Source organism: Zychaea mexicana (genome assembly GCF_025766255.1).
Source record: "Zychaea mexicana strain RSA 1403 chromosome Unknown BDB00scaffold_33, whole genome shotgun sequence".
NCBI classification, from domain to species: domain Eukaryota; kingdom Fungi; phylum Mucoromycota; class Mucoromycetes; order Mucorales; family Lichtheimiaceae; genus Zychaea; species Zychaea mexicana.
This window is the reverse complement of record NW_026516696.1, coordinates 228,761-253,296: the sequence shown is the minus strand read 5'-3', so window position 1 is coordinate 253,296 and position 24,536 is coordinate 228,761. Positions and strand designations below refer to the sequence as shown.

The window sequence follows — 24,536 nt, the reverse complement described above, 5'->3', positions numbered from 1 at the left end:
TATGCACGACAGCAACAACAGCAACCTCCAGTGGCCAGCAGTTCAACCTCGCAAGCACAAGCACCATTAGTAGCAGGTCCCCCATACAATGGCGCCTCTAATATACCAACAACTCAGGGACCTGCCGCGTCCGACACCGATTATGACAAAATCAAACATCTCATACCCGAGCGCAAGTCGTCGAATCCACAGCAAATTTCAAGGATTGTTAACGATCTGCAGTACGACGTGTCGAAATTACGACCTCTATATCAACGCTCACGGCTGCGTCCTAATGGAGGCAATCAAGAGCTGCTTATCAACGTTAACGGTCGTGTTCCAAATACAACAGCAGCAGGAGCACCACACTCTTCCACGCTTACAGCTACTCCAACGACCATTTCAACACCTGTTGCAGCTGCCCCTGCTTCCTCGACTTCCACGCCAAATGTTACAGCGTATGATTGGGCAAATAGTCCTATTAGTCCACGTGCCCAACCAAACGATCCGAAAGGCGGTTGGAAAATAACAGGGAAGCGCGTTCAGCAGTTCCAGGTACCACCGAATTAGCGAAAGAGTTATAGAGCGTTTTGTGGTGATGGACTAGATTTGTGGAGTGTGTATATAGAGGGTATATCATTTTAAATCGGCTAAATACCCCGTTTAGGATCAGTCGCAGCCGTCCGGGCATCCATCATATTCAACACCGCTACCACAAGCAAGTGTTTCGCATCCTATTAACCCTCCACAACCAACACCGCAACCTCACCCACAACCCCAGTCTCAACCACAGCATCATCATCACCATCATCATGCACCCGCTCCATCTCAACCACCGTTAAACCAATATCAGCATTACCCGCAGTACTCACCCGCTCCTCAGCAACAGATACGCCAGCGTATCCAAGTCACCGCAGATTCAAATACGTTCCATAGTCTTACAGTGACGGATATGGTCGATGCCGCTGTGATTAAAGATGCAATCCTTAAAAAGCTTAATCTCGAAGATGGACACTATCTATATTACCATGAAAATGGTCCCATGTTTTACCATGAAAACGGCGAGCAGTTTTGTAAGGGACTTGTGGATGAGTTTAAGCCACATACATCTGTATCAGATATATTAAATGTGTTTGGTGCTGGCTTTCTATAGATGCGCCCTTGCTGGATGACGAGCTTGTAAGTATATGCCGCATGTCAGACGTTCGGTTGAAGGATCAAGTACTTGTTATGCATCCCGATCACATCTCCCCACCCTACGCCAAGGACAGTCGAGGAATATATCCAGACATTCCGAGTAACTATGGCTACATGTCGCATTACCAAAGGTAGAAATCTGTCTTTGATATTATTTTGGATTGAAAGATCACAATGGACCTAATTAGGTAATGGCTGTATACGTATTAGACCTCCAACAACAGCAACTCCAGCTACGGGTTACCAGCATCACCATGTCCATTATCCTCGGCAGGGACAGTCGCTGCGCCATATGGTATCATTTGACCACCAACCTCCACAGCCTAGCTACATGCAGTACGACCGGGCAAGTCCACACAACAGCCCTGAAATGTCCACCTCGCCAAGGCCTGTTGGCGGATTATCACGAGGCACGGACGGTGCAGGGTTCCAAATACCTCCCGAGCTTCCACCTCCTTCAAGCAACACCACACCCGGGGAAGAATACCGTGACGATAGTGGCTACTTTGATCGCAGTTACAAACGTTCTTCTGGCCGAAGCACCTCATCCACAGAATTTAACACCCCACACTTTACCCCCTCGGAAACGTCGACTGGCAAAACTACACCTCTCACGACTGCAGAACTCTGGCACGTGCGTCCACAACAACCGCGACCACAACCATCGTCTTCGACGAGCGAAGCTTCATGTTGGGCTGTACGTCCGAAACGCTCTTTGGACCCGTTACCGGATGGAAGCGAAAAAGGAGGAAGCTATTCGAATGGCTACGATGATCATACAAACGAGTCACGGGCAACGACTGCAAACAATGCTCAGCCTACGTCGCACAACGGATCTTCCGCGGCATACCCGGCGTTGTGGGCTGTACCACCAACTAACAGCAACCAGATTAATAGTAGAATGGATCCCAACTACCAATCATTCGGCCAAAGTGAGCTATGGCCAGTGGATGAAGACACTGAAGATCCACCGACTCGCTCAGATCCTACAACGCCGCGACTTCAGCCGAGTTCTTCGAGCGAAACTATGCGTACAGGCAAGCGATATCTTCATGGACGACATCCTTCTGGAGAAATGTCGACTATTGGTGAGATGAGCGAACACGAAAACGACCACGGCGGCAACAGCAGGTCTCATCTCGGCAACGGCGCTGAAGGCAAGCGCGGAAGGTCTGTACAATTTATCACGGACAAACCATTGCCCACCATGCCTTTCCCTGATGAAGAAGTTGAGCGATTATCACTGCACGATGATCCAGTGGACGACTCTGGGAACCGGCGCAACACCAAACTGCACATCCAGATCCCCAAAACCGAAGAGGAGGCTTATGGTCACTCGCCGAGAACCCCTCGACAGCAGAAAACACCCCTGTCCGCTACCAGTACCTCGCCTGTCGATCACGAAGAGGAAACATGGGGCGAGCGTCCTTCTATTGAAAAGCTGTACCGAGATATCGACAAATACCTGCCCGACCATGATCTTGACAAGGAAATATTCATTGAAGCTCCTCCTGGCGGCGGTAACGCCACTCCTTCACCGGCGCCCCGGCGCTTACAAGGACACAAAAAGTCTGTTCGTGTTGTTGCCAAGGAAGCGCACCGAAACTGGCGACAGGCAATGAATGTCATCCGAGTCAACCATATCCTTCGTCGACGAAGTACCAAGATGTGGGGTCGCAAGGTTGAGCAGGTTAAGCCTGGAATGGCAGTGGACCAGCAAGCCATCCGCGATGCTCATTCAGCAAGTGCCTACGCAGATAAGCCAAGTATGTTTTTTTTTCTATGGAACGAATAAGAAACAGATAGAGCTAACCCACGATCGTTTTTTACCTTTAATCTCTGATAGTACCTACCAAAATGCAATGGATGCGTGGTGAGCTTATTGGCAAAGGTTCATTCGGTCGTGTTTACCACGCTCTAAATGTGGCGGCTGGTGAATGGATTGCTGTCAAGGAAGTGGACTCGCCAATAACCAAATCGGATATGCTGAACGACAAGATGCGTAGCGCAGTAGATGCATTGTACCGTGAAATTTCGCTGTTGCAGGATTTGGATCACGAAAACATTGTTCAGTATCTTGGCTATGATTATGACGAGGAGGAAGGTCACATTCATATCTTTTTGGAATACATCCCCGGTGGCAGTATTTTCAGTGCTCTCAACAAGAACGGACGTTTTGAAGAAGTCTTGGTTCAATTCTTCACTCGACAGATCTTACTCGGTCTTGAGTATCTTCATGACCGTAACATCATGCATCGTGTAAGTAGTTCGTTCTTGAAAATTGTGAGAGGTGCTTTAGGAGTATATCAAGCCTACAGTATTGCTAATCATGTATGTTTGTGGTGTTTGTATGATTATAGGATATCAAGGCTGGTAATATTCTGGTGGATCAAAATGGCGTCTGTAAAATTACAGATTTCGGTCTTTCAAAATTGAGCGGCCAGGAGGAAGCCTATGATCCAAACTCGAATACCTTGATGAAGGGTACCGTTTTCTGGATGGCACCTGAAGTTGTCAAGGGATCTTCCTACAGTGCCAAGATCGATATTTGGAGTTTGGGATGTACTGTGATTGAAATGCTGACGGGAAAGAAACCATGGCTGGACCTTAATATGCTCGCAGCATTATACAGTGTAAGTATATTTTATATTATATTCTTGACATCACCAGAAACACTAAACCTCATTGTTCTTTACAGCTTGGCAAATACCAAGCTCCACCTTTGCCAGAAGATGCCTCAGACGAAGCCAAGGACTTTTTGAACCAATGCTTTGTTATGTGAGTTTGTCTTATGTCGTGTATACTTAGTGGATGCTAGCAGATATACTAAACAACGTCGTTTTCTTACAAGTAATCCTGACGATCGACCTACTGCTGCAGAACTTTTACTCCACCCCTACACACGCCAGAACCCGACGTTTAAATTCAAAGTAAGTTTTCAAAATAACGAGTCAATTCACGAGCTTTCTTTAACAAACCCCTCTTTTTTTAAAACTACAGGATTACATGAAAAACCTTAATGCTAAAAATGGCGCCCTCGAAGAAAACACCTAACACCCTACCCTTCCTTTTACTCTTAATGAACCCTTCATCAACTTACTTACGTAACAAGAATATATTGCATTTTGCTTTTTTCTTTCCATCTCTACCAGTGTGAGGGATAGTGTGTTCTGTGATTCTGCACCTGATCTAACATATACAAACTTTCTCAAAGTAATCAAGGGTACCAATTAATCATATCTAAGGGCTCATTAAGTTTCGAACGTAGCAATAGGCAGCCAGAAAATTGTTTTTGTTTAGTTTTCTTGGCCCGACAGCGACAATCCTCAAATGGATATGAGGGGAGTCAATGCGTACGCCATTTGACTAGGCAGCGGCGGTCTCGGGAGAAAGCTGGTAAATGCAGAAAGGGGTCAACTATGCGGGTGATCCGAAGGCGACTGATCGACTTGTATTTGCTGGCTTGGCTAAGTAATTCGTCGTCCCGTTTTGACCTGATTGTCCGTTTTATAGGGTCTTCTGAAGTGTCGCTTCCATGTATTATCTTAGGTTGTCAGGCTTTACCAATGTTTGTCGCAATCTTTGGACCATAAAAGAGTCAGTTCAATCGAACGAATCATATAGTTCACACAAGTAGTTCGTGGAGACGAACTTCAAACTTGGGTTGAAGTACACGTGCTCTCAGTTGCATTGATGGTGGATCTTCGAGAACCATGGGAACAATCTTCAGAAACTGTGTTCTTGTACTGCGGTTTAACGCCATTTTCATGCAACCCTCTGTGCATTGTGTAGCGTCTCCAATTGCTAACATAACAAAGCTGTAATGGCTAGAAGAGCTGCTTTTGACATGTTGTATCGGGTTTGCCTGTTACAGGGCATGATCGGATTTGTGGCAGCGAGTATGCATGTTTATGCGTAGACGCCGCGGTAGTGTGTCGATGAATGTTGCGTATAGAGAGAACGAAAGATATAACGTTGTAGCACCCCTTTGGCTGGGTATACAAAGGGAGATTGGTCGTTTTTGATGTATGACCGCAATACGCACGTCATCAAACATGTGGCGGATCATATGCATCAGAGTGCTCAGCAGGTTTATCTGCAATGTTGATCATATGCAACAGAGCGCTCGGCAGGCTTTTCTGCAATGTTGATCATATGTTGCCGCGGTCGACCGATAGGCTTCTTTAATATCAAAGAAACGCAAGTACCGGTGGAGGATCGTACAGCCGAGTGTAATGCCTAATACTATATTTAGTGCAAAAGCTTGGCCAAGCTCCAAGGTGATGACGAAATTGTCCTTGCGCTATATTCAGTGCTAGCATCGCCGCGAGAAGTTTGGGCAGTAGGCATCGCTCGAGAATTTCTGGAGCACGCTGGTCAAACTGACAGGTCTATCATTTCCAGCGGCAGTAGGATCACTTTTTTCGTGTATAGGAACGACTTGGGCTGTGCGCCATGTAATAGAGATCCATGAACAGTTCAGCATATGCGGGGAATCTGCGTAGAGTATGCGCAAGTGGTGCTGCTATCGGCTTTAGCTTTGCCACAAAGAAATGGTCATCACCGGGGGCTTTGCGTGGTGGCATTTTGCAATGTCTTCCAGGAAATGGGTCTTCGGTCGGAAATTCAAGTTGGTGACTTAATGCTTTTCGAAATCTTCATATGCTCTGGGAAAGCTTTCAAAGGCTTTTGAAGTCTCCGTGAAGCATCATATTACATTTTCAAACTTCCGACGTCATAGCTATTACTAGCAACAAGGTTTATCTAGAGCTTGAGCGGCCGGTTATGGTTGCGTTCGTCTCCAAAAATTCTTGATAGGTGCGTCACCATCGTTTCTGCGACTTGCTGTGGACCGTTGGGGGAGAAAATTTTTGAAGTACCAGAAGGCAGGAACCCAGAAGCATTAACTTCTCAATGGTTTCCTCAGACAAACGATAGTTGCTGAGCACGCAACATTTAGTGCTGCGGACCAAAGACATGCCAAGACGTCGTCATGTAAACGGTCCAGCAATCTTCTATCCGGCAAGCTCTCAAGTCCCCTTACCAGCAGTACTTAATATTTGACACGCATAATCACACTGTATTCGACAATGACACATATCACTTAACCTTAGCTATACACTACAATGGATTACGTTTTCCATTTGATCTCACGCAGTTGTTACTTTAACCATGAGTAATCCCGTCCCTTTGGAATTTGCGACCTAAAGCTCGGCTCTAATTTCGGTTCTCGGGTCGGCTTTTGAGAAGGTTCGGGTCGGTTCTCTCGTAAACTCTGCTCGGTTTGCTTCTGGAAGAAAACCGACCCATTTCAACTCGTGAGGATTTCAATAATATCACAATGGTGAAGCTGTCTTTGTTGTCTACGTCATTTGAGAAACTCATTGTTGAAAAGTGTACGATAAGTTGTCAGAGTTTTACGATCTTTTTCTGTAAGCAATGGATATAAAAGAGGGATGCCATATCGATATATTTTTCTCCCAGGCTTCCTGCCATAACTACTTTACAACCTCACTTGTCAACGTCAATACCACCAGCTCATCCAACCACCATGCGTATAACGCTTACGATAGCCCTAGTGGCACTACTCGATTTACTTCAACACACCTTTGATGCAACTGCTGCATTCGATCCACAATCAAATTCAAACTTTGTCAACTACTGGTATGTTCTGAACTTGCACTACATTGAAGGGTGGATTATAAATATATATATATATATATATATATACGTCCATTTATGCAATTTCAAGCATGTTTTGTTGTATATAATACTGACTGTCTGCAATGAATGCCATCAGGGGTCAAAATTCAGCGAGCGAAGGCAACACAGAGCCGAATGAATGGCAAAAACCACTCGACTATTACTGCCGCGACGACACTGAAGATGTCCTAGTTATTTCGTTCCTATACCAGTTCGGCAGTAACCCTCCAGCTATAGACCTGTCGGATTCGAGTGACGCCTGCTTGGGAAAATTCCCTGGTAACAAAGACCAAACCTTATATCACCGCTATTATATTATCCTGGTGTCAACTAGAATCTAACATTATATTATCTATTCATAAACATTATGACAGGAACCGAATTATTGGATTGTCCTCAAATGGAACCAGGTAATTGTTTCAAATTGATGATCTGCTTTAGTTGTCGCTTCACTTTCTTTTTACTAATCACAGTGTTCGTTTTATCATGCAGCTATCAAGGCTTGTCAATCCAAGGATAAAATTGTCCTGCTTTCTCTTGGCGGTGCAACTGGAACGTACGGTCTTTCGTCTGAATCAGAAGGTCACGAGCTAGCCGATACCCTATGGAACACCTTTGGCGGCGGCAATGGAGATGTTAGACCCTTTGGAAATGCTTCGGTGGATGGATTCGATTTGGATATTGAAGCCGGAGACATCGCTGGTTACACTGCATTTGTAGAACGCATGCGCGAGCACTATGGTTAGATTATCTCATTGCTGAGTGGGTTTTTTTCTGCTGTCTTGACAACTGACGCTATTACTGCTGTTTAGACTCTGACACTTCCAAGAAGTATTACATATCTTCTGCGCCACAATGCCCTTATCCTGACCACTATATGTCTGATGCTCTCAACAGCGCCTGGTTTGATTTCGTCTGGTACTAAACGTGTATTTTTGATTGACTAAAGTGATCTCCAAGATTTATAAAACGAGAAAAGAAACTAATAAGCTTTAATATATAATCATGTTATACTTATAGGGTCCAGTTCTATAACAATGTACGTTTGCTATTCTTAATTGAAATCATGGATGGAATGAGAATTGCTCATTGTTTTATTATTTATATGTGATGTACTATGTAGGAATGTGGTGTTACAACCGACAAATTCAACTACGATCGATGGGACGAATGGGCACGCAAGGAGGCAATCAACAAAGACGTGAAGCTTTTCATCGGTGTGCCTGCTGCCAGCTATGCTGCTGGACGAGGATACGTTCCATACCAAGACTTGACAGAAGCCATTACCCAAGTTCGCTCCAAATATGATTCATTTGGCGGTGTCATGATGTGGGACGCTTCTGCTGCGTACGCCAATGATGACGTGAGCCCTAGCTACGGTCAAGCGGTTGCCAAGTTCCTCCATGGCAACAACAGTAACTCTACTACTGGTGGAGGAAACTCCACCTTGAGTTTTTTTCCATCATCGTCTCTGCCTAGCACTGATCTATCCCCTACTCCTTCTTCTTCTCCCTTAACCAATGGATCGGCCACAACGACGACAACGGCCACTGAGTCATCTGTGTCTCTGCCTCCGTCAGCCGGATCAACATCAACTAGGTATATTAACTACGTCAATATAACTAACTTACAACAACTTAGATTAATCCGATGTCGCTTTTTTTATTTTTCGTAACAATAACACCAAAACAGTGAACCGTCCCCTACCATTAGTGAAGGTGCAGCATGCTCGGACTCGGATCATACTCGCTGCGCCGGCGAACAGTACGCTCAATGTGTCAATAGCCAATGGATGTACCGCGATTGTCCTCCTGGTTTAGTCTGTAGATCGAGCGACACTGCCTCTGGTGTTATATACTGTGACCTCCCTCAAGAGCAAGAGTTATAACAAAGGCACAGCACAAGCTGAATGGTAGTGGCGCGCACTGCGTCAACTCTCTCCATATTAATATCTTCCCTCTGCTACCTACTCTTATACATACAGAATGTACAAATAACTATCTAGTAATAGCGGAGTCGACTTCCATAGTTTTATTTTTTGAGCTTAATAAGAACATATGCATATAATAAAGATTGATGAATATTACATCGCCATAATGATAATTGCTACTACACTCATGCGTAATGAACGGAATGAACGGAATAAAATGATTTTGACAAAAGCAGAGAAAAAGTTATGAAGAAAATGAAAGAAACATATACTAAAGATGATGGGTGTAAAGACAACAATTGTGGAATCGATTGTACACAAGGAGTATACTCCTTTTTATTTGTTCCTACTATTGTTGTGTTTTTGATGGGACGACCTTGCTTTTCTTTTTCTCTTTTTGGTTCCAGAGGAAGATTGGCGGTTTCGTTTCTTGATCACGTCTGTTTTTAGGCTTAAAGGCCGCACCATGCCATGCAGTTTGAGAAATAATCCACATGCATTGCACAAAGGATGTCCTTGGTCGTCTCGTCTCCATAACGGCGTGTTTGTAGTTTTGCAATTGCTACAAATTGTTACTATATTGGACTCGTCCTTTCTGTTGCTGTGCGATCCTGATGCTGATAAAGTAGGCACTTTCGGAGATCGCCTCTTGGTCGGCGTGGTAGCTTTGGCGGTCGTGATAGGTCGACGACCCGGTGCATGGGCGGTAATAGCATCATTACCAAGTACCCAATCCGGATCGTCGCTGTCATCATCCTGGACTTCAATATCGTCGTTGTGGACTTCGTCGTTATATACGTCGTCTTGGCTAACGCTAACACAATCCCCTGAGGAAAGAGCCGCCTTATAATCTTCCATGTCGTTTTCGTTGTCGTCAATGTGGTCTTCGGGTTGAGCTTCTTCATATGCTTGCTCTGAAGATGATATTAATATGTAGCTTTTGCCGTTATAAAAGTGTTCAGAGTTTTGGTGCTCCACAATGGTTGCGATATCACTGCTAGCGTTGCTGCTAGTAGTGCTAACGCTACTACGAGTCGAAGAACTGCTCCTCAGGACTGTAGTATCAGGTGGTGGTGATGGCGCTGTGTATATTTCTACTGGCTCATCAAATGATAATGATTCCTGCTGTTGCTGCCGTGAAGCTGTCGTATACAATAAAAAGTCGTATGGATTTAACATATCACCATCCAAAAAGCTGCAATACGAGTCATCGTTATATGATGACACGCCATTGAATGACGATGGCGAGGTTGTGGCTGTCGTTGATGAGTATAACATTGATGAATCGGGCATATAGTAATTAGATGTTGATGAGGGTTCTTGTATATCAGCTGATGTTGCTACTCCTGCTGTTGCTGTTGCTGCTGCTGGTGGTACTGTTTCGTCTAGAGGTAAGAAAGCATAATAACTGGGTATATTGTAAAAGAGTGGATCATCCATTGTTGCTCAGAATAGACTGTGAACGAAGACTGAAAGAAAGAAGAGAAAGAAAGAGAAGAAATGAAGGCATACAAGAAAGGAAGAAAAATGAGAAGTATTTAACGCGCTGGCTGCATATGGTGAAATGTGCGCTTCAAATGACGGAACGGCCTGGAACTGCAAGAGATGTTGACTGAATCACACAACCAATGGCAAAAATTTCGTGACGAGCGACTCCCTGGACAAAATTTCTCGTAGTCACACAATATACTGCTCTTTTTTGCCGGTCATGCCGCATCCCGCTTCTTGCCGCACATAGTTGAAGGGAGCTATAGTAGCTTTGTATTATGCCTTACACAAAAGCAATATTTTTGACATGTGTAAGAAAAATGACCAAAATACTTTGACAAGCCCGATGTAAATTATTCCACAGTGGACCCATCATCGTTTCCCTCCTCTCAAGCCAATATATTGTCTCTATACAGTTTAACACACTGTTCCTACTCTTCTCTTTTTTTTTGCAGAGGCATATCTTTTTTTTTTTGGGGAAGAACGCGATCTCGTCGCCGGTTTCCACATTTGTACCCGAGTAATAACTGCATATTGTTTACACAGGATTTCTTGTGCTACAGTACCATAAGGTTAAGGTGCCTTCCATCTCTTCCTCCAAATGACTCGTACGCAGGAGATGGAAAACGCATGTGGTAGGCCTCTGCTTGTATATTATCAAAGGTTTAGTACATGCATTTAGCAAAAGAAATATAGGAGGAGGCTGCGGAGATGGATCTGTGCGCGTCTTTTTCGCCAAAGGACGATCTCGCTCGTTGAAGCGCCGCATCACCTTTCTAGTTACATATACAACCTGTGTAATAGATAAAGGCGGTGTACGTTAGCTGTGTTCGTTAATAGGCTGTGCGTGATGCGATAGTGCGTGTCAGAATAGCTCATTAGCTAATCCAACACACTTACGATACCGACAACTTTTGTTACTTAAAAATGCAGCCAGGAAGATTCATGCGTGAACATGCTTTGGCGATTGCTTGCCGCATGAATGACATACAAAAAGCCAAACAGTATGTGATTCAGCTACTTACTACAGAAGTGGCGGCTTTTGGACAAAGCTACTATATCGTATAATTAGCATGCGGCGGGTCTTCTCAACAACTGATCTTTGGATCTTCTTTACATTGCTGAGTGTTTGCCCCATTATTTTGATGTCTTTAGTGTTTTGGATGCGATAACCTTCTACAATATCGAGCTACAGTAGAAGATAGGACGCGGGACTGTTGAAGCCACTGTTGTCCTTTATTTTTGGTCTTCAAAAAAGCATCAGTAGCCCGCCACATACTGTGAATGTAAGCACTATTACATTTTCTCTTCAATGAACTACAAATAGCCGACAAACATCGAATGAAGTCATCAAAGCATACACCCTAAGGATTCTGTCTATGCTGTATTGAAACATGATTAATTTGCTTCAAATTTGATCTTTTCTGGCCAAACGATTATCAAATTTCTGTAGCTGGTTTAACAAAGAGCGCGCCGCCGTTGTTTGATAGAACATAAAAGGTCGATTGCTTGTATTTTCTATTTTTCTTCTGCATAAGGACACCATTATTCCATAAAAACAAATGTTGAATCAGCAAGAATTGCTCGCTGCAGGCAACCTTGATGAAAACGGATGGAACTCCTACGGACGGTCTATTGAGTCTTCACTCCAACAAACAATGCGAGATCTAAATGTGCGAGATCAGGTTGTTACTGCACGTAAAAATATAGAAAGAAAAGCATCTAAAATACAAGTGGATCGAGGTAAATAGCTCAAGATCATTTCTGTGACTTAATAGGAAACGAAAATAAGAGCAATCGCATTATCGTCATTTACCTGTGAGATGTCGTTTCTATCGATGCTTAATGATGATAATATAGATGAATTAGCAGATACGGTAAGTCTAGATACTTAGAAGAAGTGTTGGTAAGCGACAACGCTTAACATACCTATCAGTCTACTATAGTTGATGACAGAACTCCTTCCACGTCATTATCCTCGTCGTCGTCGTCTGTCCCATCCTTGTCGCGGGCTCAACAAGCTCGTACCAAGAAGCAGTATCCAAAACATCTTCTCGAGTTAAGTCTACATACAAGGTTGAAAAAAAAGTAATATTAGCACTCTAATGGTACCTGCATTTTCCATCAGTAAGGGGCAACATCGGCGATTCATCATATCCAATGGCAAACGCTCGACAATCCGAAAATCGCGTGAAGTAGTCTGTTTTATCTGCAATGACAATGACTCGACTTTCGATTACGAAATTTTCGAGAACATATTTTGGTGTAAGCGTCCCTTTTATTTTGAGAATCTACAATCAAAACTATTAACATCAATCTCAGTGTAAGCTAATACACACACACACATAGGCAAACGCTGTTATGGTTTATAAGTGCTTCGTTGTTGGTGCACAAAAAAACTTAACATAGCCTACTTTACCTAGTTCCTCGTGCTTGTACGAATTCTACCCTCTGTACCATCCGCAGACCTAGAATTACCGTAGCACACACACATCATTTAACTCATCTTGTTCTCTTTTCAAATGCATTTACATATATATTATTCCCTTTGAGTGAAAACTTCTTGTTTTCGTTTCACTGTCTTTGATTTGGTTGTTCGTCAGTAAATGGTGTTTTCGGAGCCTAACACGCTCATAGTATGTCTGACTTCGCTTCACAAGTAGTGGATCAAAAAGGCTTTTGATAAATTGGAATTATTTATACTGCCTCAATTCAATAGGGTGACTCTTAAGCTTAAAGCGTGCTCATGAAAAACTTTATGTAGGAGAGAATCAATAATCCTTCAACAGACGTCTTATTTTTGCTCGGAACAACTAACTGCGCAAGCGGGAGCCGTGCAATGAATAGTCAGAAATATTCTCGCCAAGTAGATTCGCAACCCTTGTGTGTAGGGTCAATCTGCCTAGTTCTTGTTCTAAATCCGTCGGCCCAGTGTGGCACGTGCCTGGTGGTAGTGACCGGACATCCTTCGGTTCGTCCCTTTTTTTTTTCTTTTCCGAACCGGTTGCGCCATTATAAAAAATTAGTTCGCAACAGCATATGTTTAAGCTAAAGTGTTGCCCTGCTGTTGGTGCTACTATACGCTGCAGCATACGTCTACAGGATTTTTTTGCCGCGCGTAATACAAAATCTTAAGCACGGAGAAGAGCCTTAGTTGAATGATCTTTAAAATGTAGCACGTACATATGACACTTTGACCACCATTATGAGCCTTGACTTACTGCTAGCTGTAACGTGATGTTTCTATCTACAGTACCCGCTCGTTAAACCGATCACCTCTGTTTTTCGAGAAAGTGATCGGTTTAACAAATGATCGGTTTAAAGATTGAGGGTCCACTATATGACATACATACTGCTTACCAAGCTGGTATTTTGGGGAAGTGATTGGTTTAACGAAATATCGGTTTAAAGGTGATCGGTTTAACGAGCGGGTACTGTTACTTTCTTTTATCCACGATATACAGTGACATTTGGTAGATAACTTTTTTTGGTAGTTTCAGGTCCATTTGTCATGAATCCACCGACTATCATACGTCAAATTTAGCCGTCTGTACAGTAATTCAGCACCTCGCTGATATATATATCTTCTGTAAAGCACATGTATGATGTATGTCTCTGCTACGCAAAATATGTAATTAGAGAATCTAGAGTTATTTCTCAGCAAACAGCCGACTCCCTTTTTATTTCACATCCGTTAACTTTCAACCTTCAATAACTTGATGAATGGTAAGAATAACATGAAAAAAACTCACATCTACGCATATTTCACTTTCAATGGATATATCTCTATATTATAAGGATGGCCTATCCTTGGCAACTACCAGCGTGTGCATTGAATGGGTGAGTTGATTTTAATGGATTAAGCGTGGAAATCAAGTAATTTAGGATACGTGAGTAAAAGGTCAATCCAGGTGAATGCATTGGATAAATAGATTATGTGCTTCACGTCTTCGTGGGAATTGGTTATTCGTGTAATGCCAAGATGTCCCTGAATAAAGAAATAATCGCGCACGTGTGGTTGTGAGGGAAATAGCAGCATACAACAGCTGCTGAAGTTGGTACGCACCTTTATATATACACCCCATAAAAAGAAAAACCACAGCTCTGTGTTGCCATCCAATGGAACATCTATGTACGTCTACTATACATGTGTATAAACATGTTTACTCCACACTATGTAATTTTGTTTTAGTATTCCTTAACTTTCACAATCTCTTACTTTCAGAAAATCTGTGTGTGCAATTAAGGGGGTCCACTGTCAATAATGGAGTTATTGGAGCAACCAAGTGCTCGTGAAGGTACATAAATATCCACTTGGTGGACAAATCGAGATACTACTCGTCAATCAAAACACACAAAACATGTTTATTGTGCACGTACAGCTATCGATCATGATGGATTGATTTTCTTTAAAGTAGGGAAAGCAGCCAGTAATTTCGAACAAGAGCCTGCAAGCCAAGCATACTGTATTAGGAAGACTGTCCACACTGCATCAACCTCTACTCTACAGCAACCCAAAAAGTTAACTCCATCTGTTCTCTTTACACAGCGAAGCCAAAGATCACAACGCGCACACTACTATGTCGACCATGTAGACCGTGTTGACATATCAAATCATTAATGCAAATGAGTGAGGTCCGATGTCTTGAAATATACGCATATTATGTGCCTCCCACACATCTCTCTTCCTATTTCCCATGTTAACTTTTGCCAAAGAAATAAGTCACTGCCGTCGCTAAGCCATAAACCTTCACTACTTTGTAATTACCAGCTTCTTATATTCTGACATTAGCGAGGTTGTATAAAACATATTCCTGTAACGCTCACACCATCCATCAACTTCATTATACAAATTTTAACATCGCATATGTGAATCAATTCAAATTATCATTGAATGATACTTTACGGCACTGACACATATTCGTATCATCATCCCATTTCTCCAACTGCAATCAAAAAAATTGTGTTGACCGAACAATTTTTATTTAGTGAAGAAAAACTGTTTAAGCCTCAGTGCGGGGAGCACGACGGTTGTCACGGCGAGGACGGTTCTCCTTGGGGGTGAAGGCAGCGACGGGAGCAGTGACCTTAACACCGGAGAGACCAGCAAAGTTGAGGGACTTGAGCAATTCCTAAAGTGGTCATGGAGGGGGTCGTCGTAAAAAAAAAAGATTACGAGCCACAGATATAGATAGGTTAATACATTTTGTGCTGGATTGGATCTTGACACCGAAAAAAAGGGGATTGAATTGGCCATCGAAAGATCCAACCGGCATTTTCAACCAATTTTTAGTTTTTTTCAAAAAAGTGACACTGTACCTCAGTCTCGGGGTCGATCTCGATAGCCGAGGTGTCCAAAGCAGATTGCTCGGGGACAAAGTTGTCACGGCGCTCACGCTCTTCCTCCTGCAACTTGAAGGAAATGCCACGGACGGGACCACGCGAAATGCGCTTCATCAAGTGGGTCGTGAAACCAGCAATCTTGTTGCGGAGACGCTTGGACGAAATGATGGCGACCTCATCGCAGATCTTCTTGTTGGTCTGGAAGTCCAAAGTGAGGCGGGGGTAGTACTTTTCGATCAAGACACGCGAGGCCTTCTTGACAGTCTTAGTGCGGACACGACCCTATTATTGACGAAAACGTGAAATCGGCATCCGTTAATATAATCTACTCATCCGTCTGTTTCGTTCATCCAACCATCCATCCGTTCTTTCTATCCATCCATCCATCTCTTTGTTGAATGAATCGTATCCATCCGCTATTATGATAGCCCGATTGCTTCGATATTTACCATGGTTACTAGAAATGAGTAAAGAGAAAGAGGGAGAAATCGAATTTGCTTGTTGCACCCGAAATCTTATGTTGTCCCCTCTCACCTCTGAGTTTTCCCTGTTTTTTTTAAAAGCCAACTGCCATTTTCAGAAGCCAGCAGCCGAAAGATGCCTTCTTCACATATGGAAGACCAAATTGTCGAATTTATCCACGAATATCAAGGTTAAAAGATATATTTACTCAACGCTCATAGCATTAGTTAAAGCTATATAATAAACTGACAATACATACTCTATATATATATATATATACTTTAGAAATAAACGGTACCCATGTGCAAGTGTATGAACAACCGCCTTCAAGCGTTGAATTTTTACGCAACTGTGTGCACCCAAACAGACCTGCAATCATCAAAAACGCCTTTTCTCACTGGCCTGCATATACCCTATGGACCAACGAATACTTGCGCGAGAAATTGGGTGACTCCATTGTCACGGTAGCGAGTACGTGTATTTTGTACATGGACACTCTTACAGTTCTGTCATTCGACTTTGACTTTTGAGCTAACCTTTTAATTTTGTCGTCAGCAACTCCTAACGGGTAAAAAACAAAAACCCAGAATTACCCCACCCTCTTTTGCTAGCTGACACACTATATATATAACAGTTATGCAGACGCAGTAACATACGATCCCGTCACCGATCGCGAATACTTTGCACTCCCGCATGAACAGTCAATGCCGTTCGGACGGTTTCTCGATATCATTGAAGGCAAAGCGTCGACGCCACACGCCCATTACATTTCATTACAAAACGACAGTCTGCACACGGAATACTTGGCGCTCAAGGACGATATTGAAGAAGAAATTGGCTGGTGTAGTGAAGCACTGGGCAAAAAACCGGATGCTGTGAACTTTTGGATGGGCAATGACAAGAGTATCACCTCGTTGCATAAAGATCCGTACGAGAACTGCTATGCGGTTTTGCGCGGTACAAAGACGTTTGTCCTATTACCACCGTCCGAGTACTATTGTATGCACGAGAAACTTTATCAAAGTGCCATTTATACACCTGATACGACAGCCGGGTCCTATGAACTGAAACCAATGGATCCGCCTATGCAAACACCCTGGATCCCTGTCGATCCATTACACCCAGATTTAGAGCGATATCCACGATTCAAGCATGCTCGGCCTATTACTGTCACTATTGAAAAGGGCGATATGCTATACCTTCCAGGTAAACAAAGTAGACATCATTAGTAAATACGCTTCATATTAACTCGTTAAATCAAGCTCTTTGGTTTCATCAAGTTCTTCAGCACGGAGACGAGGGTGTCATTGCCATCAACGCATGGTATGACATGGACTATAGAAATATATTATATCCAAGTTTCGGTCTGTTCCGTAACCTTTTATTGGAAAATAAAGAGTCAGAAGAAGAAGACGACGACGACGATGTATAAAACCAAAAAGACTCGGCCCAATGGATTTATAATTCAATTCTCTACCGTCGTGGCAGAGAGTTGGCTGCTGTGTACGAGGGAATTCAGTTTATTAAGTGGTGTATGTGTGTGTATATGTGCAGAGATGTGTGTGTGTGTTTGTTATATTAGGAAAGTAATGCGTCCACGCTCATATTGGATGACCTGGATGGCTCTGTGCTTTGAAACAGGCGCATGGATTGCTTGACATAGTCAATGGTCGAATTGGACTTGGGATCCTTGTCGTTGGTGACAGGGGCAACGTGGACCTGTTGCCATGGTGCACGGAGTGGGATGGAGGGATTGGATGGATGCGTTAAAAGAACAGGTTGGTCAGACCGATTATCACTGGGCATGGATGATGATGATGGCTGACTTTGACGCGGTGCAACTGGCCTTTGTTGTGAGTGCTTGTGATGGTGGTGGTGGTGCTGGTGGTGTAGTAACGACGAAGATGAAAATGAAGAAGCTGTCGCTGTTTGGAGTGGGTGTTGTTGCTGCGGCGATGGCTGTAGTGTTGACGATGAGGTAGGAGGTTGTTGTTGTTGTTGTTGTTCATCGCCATCACCACCACCAGATCCATCACTAACGGGCTGTTCGGTATGCTGTTGCTGCTGTGATCGAGCCTGCTGTTGTGTCTGTGCAGGTCTGGATAATAAGCATACGATGTATAGATTTGTAAGCGTCGACGGGGTATATAGATCTGCACCAAGTCCACCGCCTAAATAAAACTGAGTTGTAAGCGGCTCCACGGCACCATCATTGCGCTTGACCCATAAGGTATCGGATACTGTCTGCGAGCCATTGGCAATAGCAGTGAGGGTATCTGGATGCTGGCTAAAGAATTTATCAGAAGTGGTGCGTTCTGTGGGTGGCATGCGCTGATACGCTGGATCCGCCCGCTGTGCTACATGTGTCACATTGTCGAGTAAAACACGATGGAGTCGCGCTAGTGTTTCACTGCTTCTTGGTGCAATGAAGGAAAACAAAGGCCGGTGTGCCAATTCTTGCGGGTAATAGCCCAGCAGCTGCTGCACTTCATCCGAAACGCGCGCGCAACAGATCTCCATGGATAAGAACGCAGTGATGATGGGCGACGTGTACGTTTGCGTCAGGAGGGTCGTGGCTGAAGTGTCGGTAGTCATGGAAAAGGACGATTGTCGCATAGGCGTTGTCATGGCATTTCTCTGTACGCGTTGGCCGTGCTGTCGTAGCTTCGGCCGTCCGCGCTTTTTGTGGTCAACGTCGTAGCATGTTTGCTCTTTGCTGAGTGAAACGCATCGTTTGCAGGGACGATCGGCTAGCAGTTAGAGCATTGTGATAAAGGATGGAGGCGTTGGGGGAAAAGAAGAAAAGAGAAAGAAGGGAATGTGTAAGATAAGCTGGCTGTGGTATTGGTATATCACTCATTGTAACAAGTGGACCCTTACCGTCACAAGCAAGATGTGCTTTGCGGCAATTCACCTAAAAAAGATTTTCATCGTCAGCACGGGGAAAAAAAAAAAGATAGAAAATAGCAAAATTGTTGTCAGTGTCGGATAATACAAACACAGGCTCTCAGGACATGCGTTTTGTTAGCATTTGCAGTCCGAAGAGGTGTAGCGCTTGAAGAAGCAGTTGCATTAGGGGAGGGAGTAAACGGTTGAGGAGCGAGTGCCGCTGATACTGATGATGATGATGATGATGATGATGACGATGGTGGTGCTGCTGATACTGAAGTGGTCGTTGGTGTTATTGTTGTTGTTGCTGTTGCAGGTGCACCAACACCCACAACACCAGTGGCAGGAGTATTGGAGGTGTCTTGCGACAACATGGGATCAAAGCGAAAGAACAAAAGGAAAAAGGGGAAAAAAAAGCACCCTTTTCTTGCAGAGAGGGCTTTCCCTTAATTTCTCGGGGATTTCTTTTTTCGCAGCATTTGACATGTTCTGGCGTTGGCATGCACCGCGGGCCCCGTCAACAAATAAGAACGTGTCTGTTATGCCGGGCATTTTTCAACGAAAAAGTCTCCGGTGGTGGTATTTGCCCCTTTCGGGAGTTCCGGCAGTATAAATCGTGACGATCATCGTCACTTTCACACACACACACACACACACACACATTGGTCGATTTCCTCACTGAGTCAGTTACTATCGCCAGCAATGCAGAAAGCAGAGTAAAAATGATATTATAGAATCATATGGAGTATGTAAGGAGGAGGTAGGTAACATTGTAGACTGATGAGGAAAGAGTATAGTGGATATAAGGTGTGACTAGGCAGTTATGTAAGTAGGTAGTATAGGTGGTAGATAGATAAATAAATTGTTCTCAATCCCTTCGGCTTAAGCGTCGAGGAGCGCCTTCACGTGGTACACGTGCGTTTCTTTTCAGGGTCGCACCAACAGTGGCTGACCTTTGCAGGCCAGGCGCTGCCCCTTCTGCTGCTGCTGCTGCTGCTGATGATGATGATGAATCCGCTGAACTGGGATCCTGGGATAACCAGTCTAGTGAAGGCGGTGGGATAGTGGCGCTATTGATGGTGGCGATAGGTGGAATGGGATGCCTTTTTTCTTGTTGTTGTTGTTGTTGTTGTTGTTGTTGCTGCTGCTGGGTATCGATCACTGCTACAGAAGGAGTGATATGTTCGTTTGAAAGTCGGGTATTAACAGTGAGGCCTCTGTCCTTTGAAGCAGTTTTGAATTTCGGTTGCTGGTCCACCATGTCGTAATAGTTGTTGTTGTTATTGCTTTGATCGAGTATAGGATCATGCTGCTCCTCCTGAGGCGATACATCCTCTTCGTCGACACCATACTCGGGATCAGATTCTGTCGTTGGAGAAGAGTTCGTCCGGGCATACATGGAACTCGACGGTGACGATGGCAGGTCAAAGTCGTATTCTTCTTCATGGAACCCGTACTCAATCACACCCGTAATCGCAGATGCACCGCGAAGATCTTTATCCGCAAACAGTGTTTCACAATTCACAACCAAATCTTCGAGGACACAATCGCTGTACCACTCTCCAGGTGACCGCTGTGCTTGGTTGTGATCCTGGAATATGGCCGGCGTGAACATGAGTGATAAGTTTTGGATCGTCATTTTGTTCTTTTCTACAAAGGATACAATCCTGGATCAAGAAATATTCAAAATTAGATGCTATGTTCTGTAAAAGGAAAAATATCCCAAACTGTACATTGTGTGTGTTTTGTGTTGCCATGATCCAAAGTATAAGGCTTACTTACTTTGCTAAATGTTCAATGAGGAACTTCAGAGTATCGTAATTCGCCGGTGGCAGTTTGAGAATACGCGTCAGTAAGTTCATCAGTCGCAGCTCCTTGTCCGGGATTTCTATAATCATAATTGTGTTCCGCTAAGCTTAAACCATATCATCAAAGGCAAAAAGCTATCTTTTTTTTTTGTGTGTGTAAAAACGGATAATTATATATTTACGAGAATAGGTCACACGGTCACCGAGCTTGAACGGAAACAGCGGTGACGCCAGGTCACGGAGAAAGATTTTCAGTAACGAAGCAACACTGAACACATCTTCCGGAATGCCCTCTTGTCCCAAAACGACTCCTTCCTCGTTACGCTCAAAAGCATGCTTGAGCTTGTCAATGTTGATTTGTTTGCCCGATATCCGATAGATGCCCTCACGCTCTAATCCACCCTGTCGTTCGATGGTTTTAATGCACTTTGTTACAATAAGAGGTGGAGATCGTTGGTGTTGTTGAGCGTATTCCATGAGCGAAGTGCCAAAAATCAAAACTACATAGGCATTATGCACGTTGTTAGGGGTCTATTAACAGAGTGGCGAAAAGCAGAAACAATCCTCTTATCCCCATCCAAGCAGAATACTGGAAAATAACCCTTACATCTGCATTCGCCGACATGATAATTATGATAGTAGATGGGCTCAGGCATAGGATGACGGTTGCGATCCAGCATATCTTGATACAAGGCAGCGTCACGATCGGGATCGAGATTCAAAGCGTGGCGTGTGCTCTGGATCGTTTCATGCACACCATTGAACTTGAAAGCTTCCGAATCCATGATCTGTGTCAGACAATTCTTGACCATGGCTGTCTTTTCTGCTAGTTGCTCTTGTGCTATCTTGATGGCAAAGTCGTTGGCTGCTGCTTGACGTTTACTCAATGCATCCAATTTGCGCACCATTTTGCGGTACTCCTTGTCTAACCCATACAGTTAGGGCCCCATGTTTCGATGGATTTCCCCAAGGGCAGGACCTCCACCACCACCACCCCCCCTCACTTTGAGACCCCACCCTTTCCCTTTCATTTTTTAATAACTGATCCTTTTTTTTTTTGTTTCTGTACCTGCTTCAACCACTTCTACTTTGAGTTTAGCCGTGCGTGCACTTTGCTTGACCGGATCGAGTTGCTGGTTCGTGCCCATACTATGCGAGAGTTTGTTGACAAAGCGCTCGATCCTTCGATGCGGTGTGGTGGGTGTTGTTGGCGTGGGCGGAACGATTTCGGATTGTTGCTGCATTGCGGTCGTGACGATGCTGGGAAATGATGGTTGTCGCGTAGGAAACGACGGTTGACGAGTGGGAATAGGTGGCAATCGAGCACTCTCGTCGTCGTCGACGGTCGCGCTATTTTTAGTTGTTGGCGAGAGACTGCTGTTGCTCGTACTTGTGGTAGTGATAGGGGTCAGTAAGCTGGACGCGCTCGTGGAGCGACTCGAAGACGGTACGATGGGGGATATCGGTGTGCTTGGGATGGCTGCATTGGCGATCCTCTCGATCTCCTGCCATTTTTGTACATATGCATCTCGTGCCTTTTTGCAAGTGAACATATACCCAAACGACACCCGACAAAACGGCAATTGAGTTCACTTTTATCGAAACCCATTTCCCACGCGTCATCATCATCATCATCTGGAACACACATCGTTGAGAAGGACTTACTGCTGGTAATTCGTACATGCGAGTTTGAAGATACTGTGTGTTCATATGGCGCATGTTTTTCCGGTGGATCCGCCTTGTACGATCATGTTGTTCCTGGAATTAATCAAGTTAAAAAAAGCTTCTTTTTTGAATCCCAGTTGAACGGTTTAATATTAATAAAATTCCAGGTAGCACATAATCTTACCTTGAGTTCAGCAAGGGCTTGTAGCTGACCCTTGATGGCCTGTATGTATTGTATTCGTAATGGTCGTTGGTGAACACTCGTGTCGACATGCGCCATGAAACCGTGATACAATGTTGTTGTTTGTTTTGGATCGCGTGGTGGCGATGAGGGTGCACCATTAGCCCCTGAGGCTGAAGACGACGACGACGACGAAGATGGCTTGCCTTGCTGCAATGAGCCGAGAATTCTATCCAAAGAAGTCTGATATCCTTCCTCCAATTCGACACTAGTCAGATCGATGCATGAGTGATCCATGTTGTTATCAGTTATCATTATATATATATATATATGTTTCGAGTATGAGGTTTTACCGTTGCCGTAAATACGTGATGAATCGTCCCAAATCATCGCTCGAATCCTTCATGATCGTATCCACGACTGTTGACTGTGAATAGACCATTTGTTCCAATTGAGGATCATAAGGCGGCCGCTATAGTGATATTCAGAATGAAAAATACACTCAGGTAAGCTTCACTCTATTGTTTTTTTTACAGCCACCTAGAGTCTAGTCATTTCGCGCATTGTCAACAGTGTCTTTCATTTTGTTCTTTTACCGATGACGGGTACACCATCTTGATGGCATTTGTTGCCACGGCAAAGCTTTTGCGTGCATTCTTTTTTTGTTTCTTGTCCTGTTCCATGCCTTGTACGAGTTAGCCAAAACAAAGACAAAAAAGGTAGAAAGAGAAACGGGGGATGTTGAACCCTACAAATTGGGAAGGGTAATGGGGTGAAAAGAAAAAAAAAAAAAAAGAGAGCACAGGTTCAGTGTATTATGTAGGGTGTGTGTGTACATATAAAATATTGATGTTTCAAGGTAATGAAGCTCAACTTGAACTGTGTGTAACCTAACCTACCCAGAAAATGGTAGATCACACTGTTACACCAAATGGGGTTTGATTACTCTTTCTGAGCCAAAAATACACGACTTGAGCGGTTGCTTTGGCTAAACGCTTTTAATTAAAAAGTTTATATAATCTGTGCACTGCTGCTGCTCTTGTGTTTCCTGTTCCTGTTGCTGTTGCTGCTACAGCTACAGCTGAATTAGAAAGACAAGATACACTTCATTTATCAGGTACATCAAATACAGCGAAAATCTCAGAAAAACGAAAAAAAAAAGTCAGCAACGATCGGTGATGATGATCCCTTTACTACTTACCTACTTTTACTTGCACTCTGCAGCTTCATCTCTTTACTACTTGGATAGTTGGCCTAACAGCAATACCTGTCAACGTCAATGCTTGCTTTGGTAGCTCATTTTGGAAGCATGAATAAGAAGCATGCGTACCCTTGCCTTCCATATCATCTATATACAAATAACTCAATGGCACTAAAAAAACCATTTTTTTAACCCGCCGGCAATAATTCTTCCACTTGATAATGCTTTTGGCGCGAGATGAGGTTGACTATGCCAATAGCCTCTGTACCAACTTTTATCATCAAAATTGGAAAATCATTGTTTTTTTAACTAATTTACAGACTATGAATAAATGGTGTCACTGAAATACTAGCTCTTCTCTCCCGAAGTTCAATGGAGTGATCTGGAATCTGCATAGTTGCTCTTGCGCGGATATAGAAACAATTGGACAGACACAGCGCAATTGTTTTTCCTGACCATACCAAAAACGTTGGGGGCGGTATGCTGTCTCTACTACCGAGTCATTCTACTTTTTCCCTTTGGCTTAGGTCATTGTCTTTATCAATAGATAAGAGAACTGCTGTGTTGTAAGCATAAGCAATGGCTCATTGAATCACCTATATAGAAATATGCGCGAGACTACTCTTACTTTATCATTCACCTTGTACTGCTTCTGCATTTCACTGACTTGGCCTCTGCTATCCACGTGAT

The 24,536-nt window shown here is 43.8% G+C and overlaps 8 protein-coding genes across 8 annotated transcripts; 3 read left to right on the top strand and 5 right to left on the bottom strand.

Moving 5' to 3' along the window:
- Positions 1-791: 791 nt before the first annotated feature.
- Positions 792-4,413, top strand: BDB00DRAFT_355287 (kinase-like domain-containing protein). The gene is made up of 8 exons (XM_053117062.1): positions 792-1,047; positions 1,133-1,307; positions 1,387-2,942; positions 3,023-3,435; positions 3,537-3,809; positions 3,875-3,954; positions 4,028-4,106; positions 4,177-4,413. Exons 1-8 carry the CDS (start codon positions 957-959, stop codon positions 4,228-4,230), a joined length of 2,721 nt encoding a protein of 906 aa, XP_052980072.1. The 5' UTR covers positions 792-956; the 3' UTR covers positions 4,231-4,413.
- Positions 4,414-6,962: 2,549 nt separating this feature from the next.
- Positions 6,963-8,849, top strand: BDB00DRAFT_906100 (glycoside hydrolase superfamily; the record flags this gene model as incomplete). The annotated part of the gene is made up of 6 exons (XM_053128598.1): positions 6,963-7,158; positions 7,254-7,289; positions 7,372-7,620; positions 7,692-7,797; positions 7,900-7,918; positions 8,003-8,849. 6 exons carry the CDS (start codon positions 6,963-6,965, stop codon positions 8,552-8,554), a joined length of 1,158 nt encoding a protein of 385 aa, XP_052980071.1. The 3' UTR covers positions 8,555-8,849.
- Positions 8,850-9,226: 377 nt separating this feature from the next.
- BDB00DRAFT_724764 (uncharacterized protein) lies at positions 9,227-9,376 on the bottom strand (the record flags this gene model as incomplete). The annotated part of the gene is made up of 1 exon (XM_053118228.1): positions 9,227-9,376. A coding segment is annotated over one exon (150 nt), but the record flags the coding sequence as incomplete, so codon positions are not given.
- Positions 9,377-15,263: 5,887 nt separating this feature from the next.
- Positions 15,264-16,175, bottom strand: BDB00DRAFT_821663 (40S ribosomal protein S17-A). The gene is made up of 3 exons (XM_053123411.1): positions 16,090-16,175; positions 15,617-15,922; positions 15,264-15,429 (listed from the first exon to the last, which is right to left on the bottom strand). The coding sequence occupies exons 1-3, from the start codon at positions 16,090-16,092 to the stop codon at positions 15,301-15,303; spliced, it is 438 nt and encodes a 145-aa protein (XP_052980069.1). The 5' UTR covers positions 16,093-16,175; the 3' UTR covers positions 15,264-15,300.
- A 1-nt stretch (position 16,176) lies between these two features.
- Positions 16,177-17,542, top strand: BDB00DRAFT_821658 (cupin-like domain-containing protein). The gene is made up of 5 exons (XM_053123410.1): positions 16,177-16,292; positions 16,388-16,573; positions 16,658-16,670; positions 16,737-17,308; positions 17,365-17,542. The coding sequence occupies exons 1-5, from the start codon at positions 16,238-16,240 to the stop codon at positions 17,532-17,534; spliced, it is 996 nt and encodes a 331-aa protein (XP_052980068.1). The 5' UTR covers positions 16,177-16,237; the 3' UTR covers positions 17,535-17,542.
- BDB00DRAFT_821654 (uncharacterized protein) lies at positions 17,494-19,396 on the bottom strand. Its single transcript, XM_053123409.1, has 3 exons — positions 19,102-19,396; positions 18,983-19,016; positions 17,494-18,852 (listed from the first exon to the last, which is right to left on the bottom strand). The coding sequence occupies exons 1-3, from the start codon at positions 19,363-19,365 to the stop codon at positions 17,681-17,683; spliced, it is 1,470 nt and encodes a 489-aa protein (XP_052980067.1). The 5' UTR covers positions 19,366-19,396; the 3' UTR covers positions 17,494-17,680.
- A 389-nt stretch (positions 19,397-19,785) lies between these two features.
- BDB00DRAFT_355042 (uncharacterized protein) lies at positions 19,786-22,459 on the bottom strand. Its single transcript, XM_053117061.1, has 5 exons — positions 21,869-22,459; positions 21,407-21,724; positions 20,982-21,299; positions 20,774-20,879; positions 19,786-20,658 (listed from the first exon to the last, which is right to left on the bottom strand). The coding sequence occupies exons 1-5, from the start codon at positions 22,350-22,352 to the stop codon at positions 19,860-19,862; spliced, it is 2,025 nt and encodes a 674-aa protein (XP_052980066.1). The 5' UTR covers positions 22,353-22,459; the 3' UTR covers positions 19,786-19,859.
- Positions 22,460-23,464, bottom strand: BDB00DRAFT_355041 (uncharacterized protein). The gene is made up of 3 exons (XM_053117060.1): positions 23,242-23,464; positions 22,999-23,117; positions 22,460-22,913 (listed from the first exon to the last, which is right to left on the bottom strand). Exons 1-3 carry the CDS (start codon positions 23,326-23,328, stop codon positions 22,568-22,570), a joined length of 552 nt encoding a protein of 183 aa, XP_052980065.1. The 5' UTR covers positions 23,329-23,464; the 3' UTR covers positions 22,460-22,567.
- Positions 23,465-24,536: the final 1,072 nt, after the last annotated feature.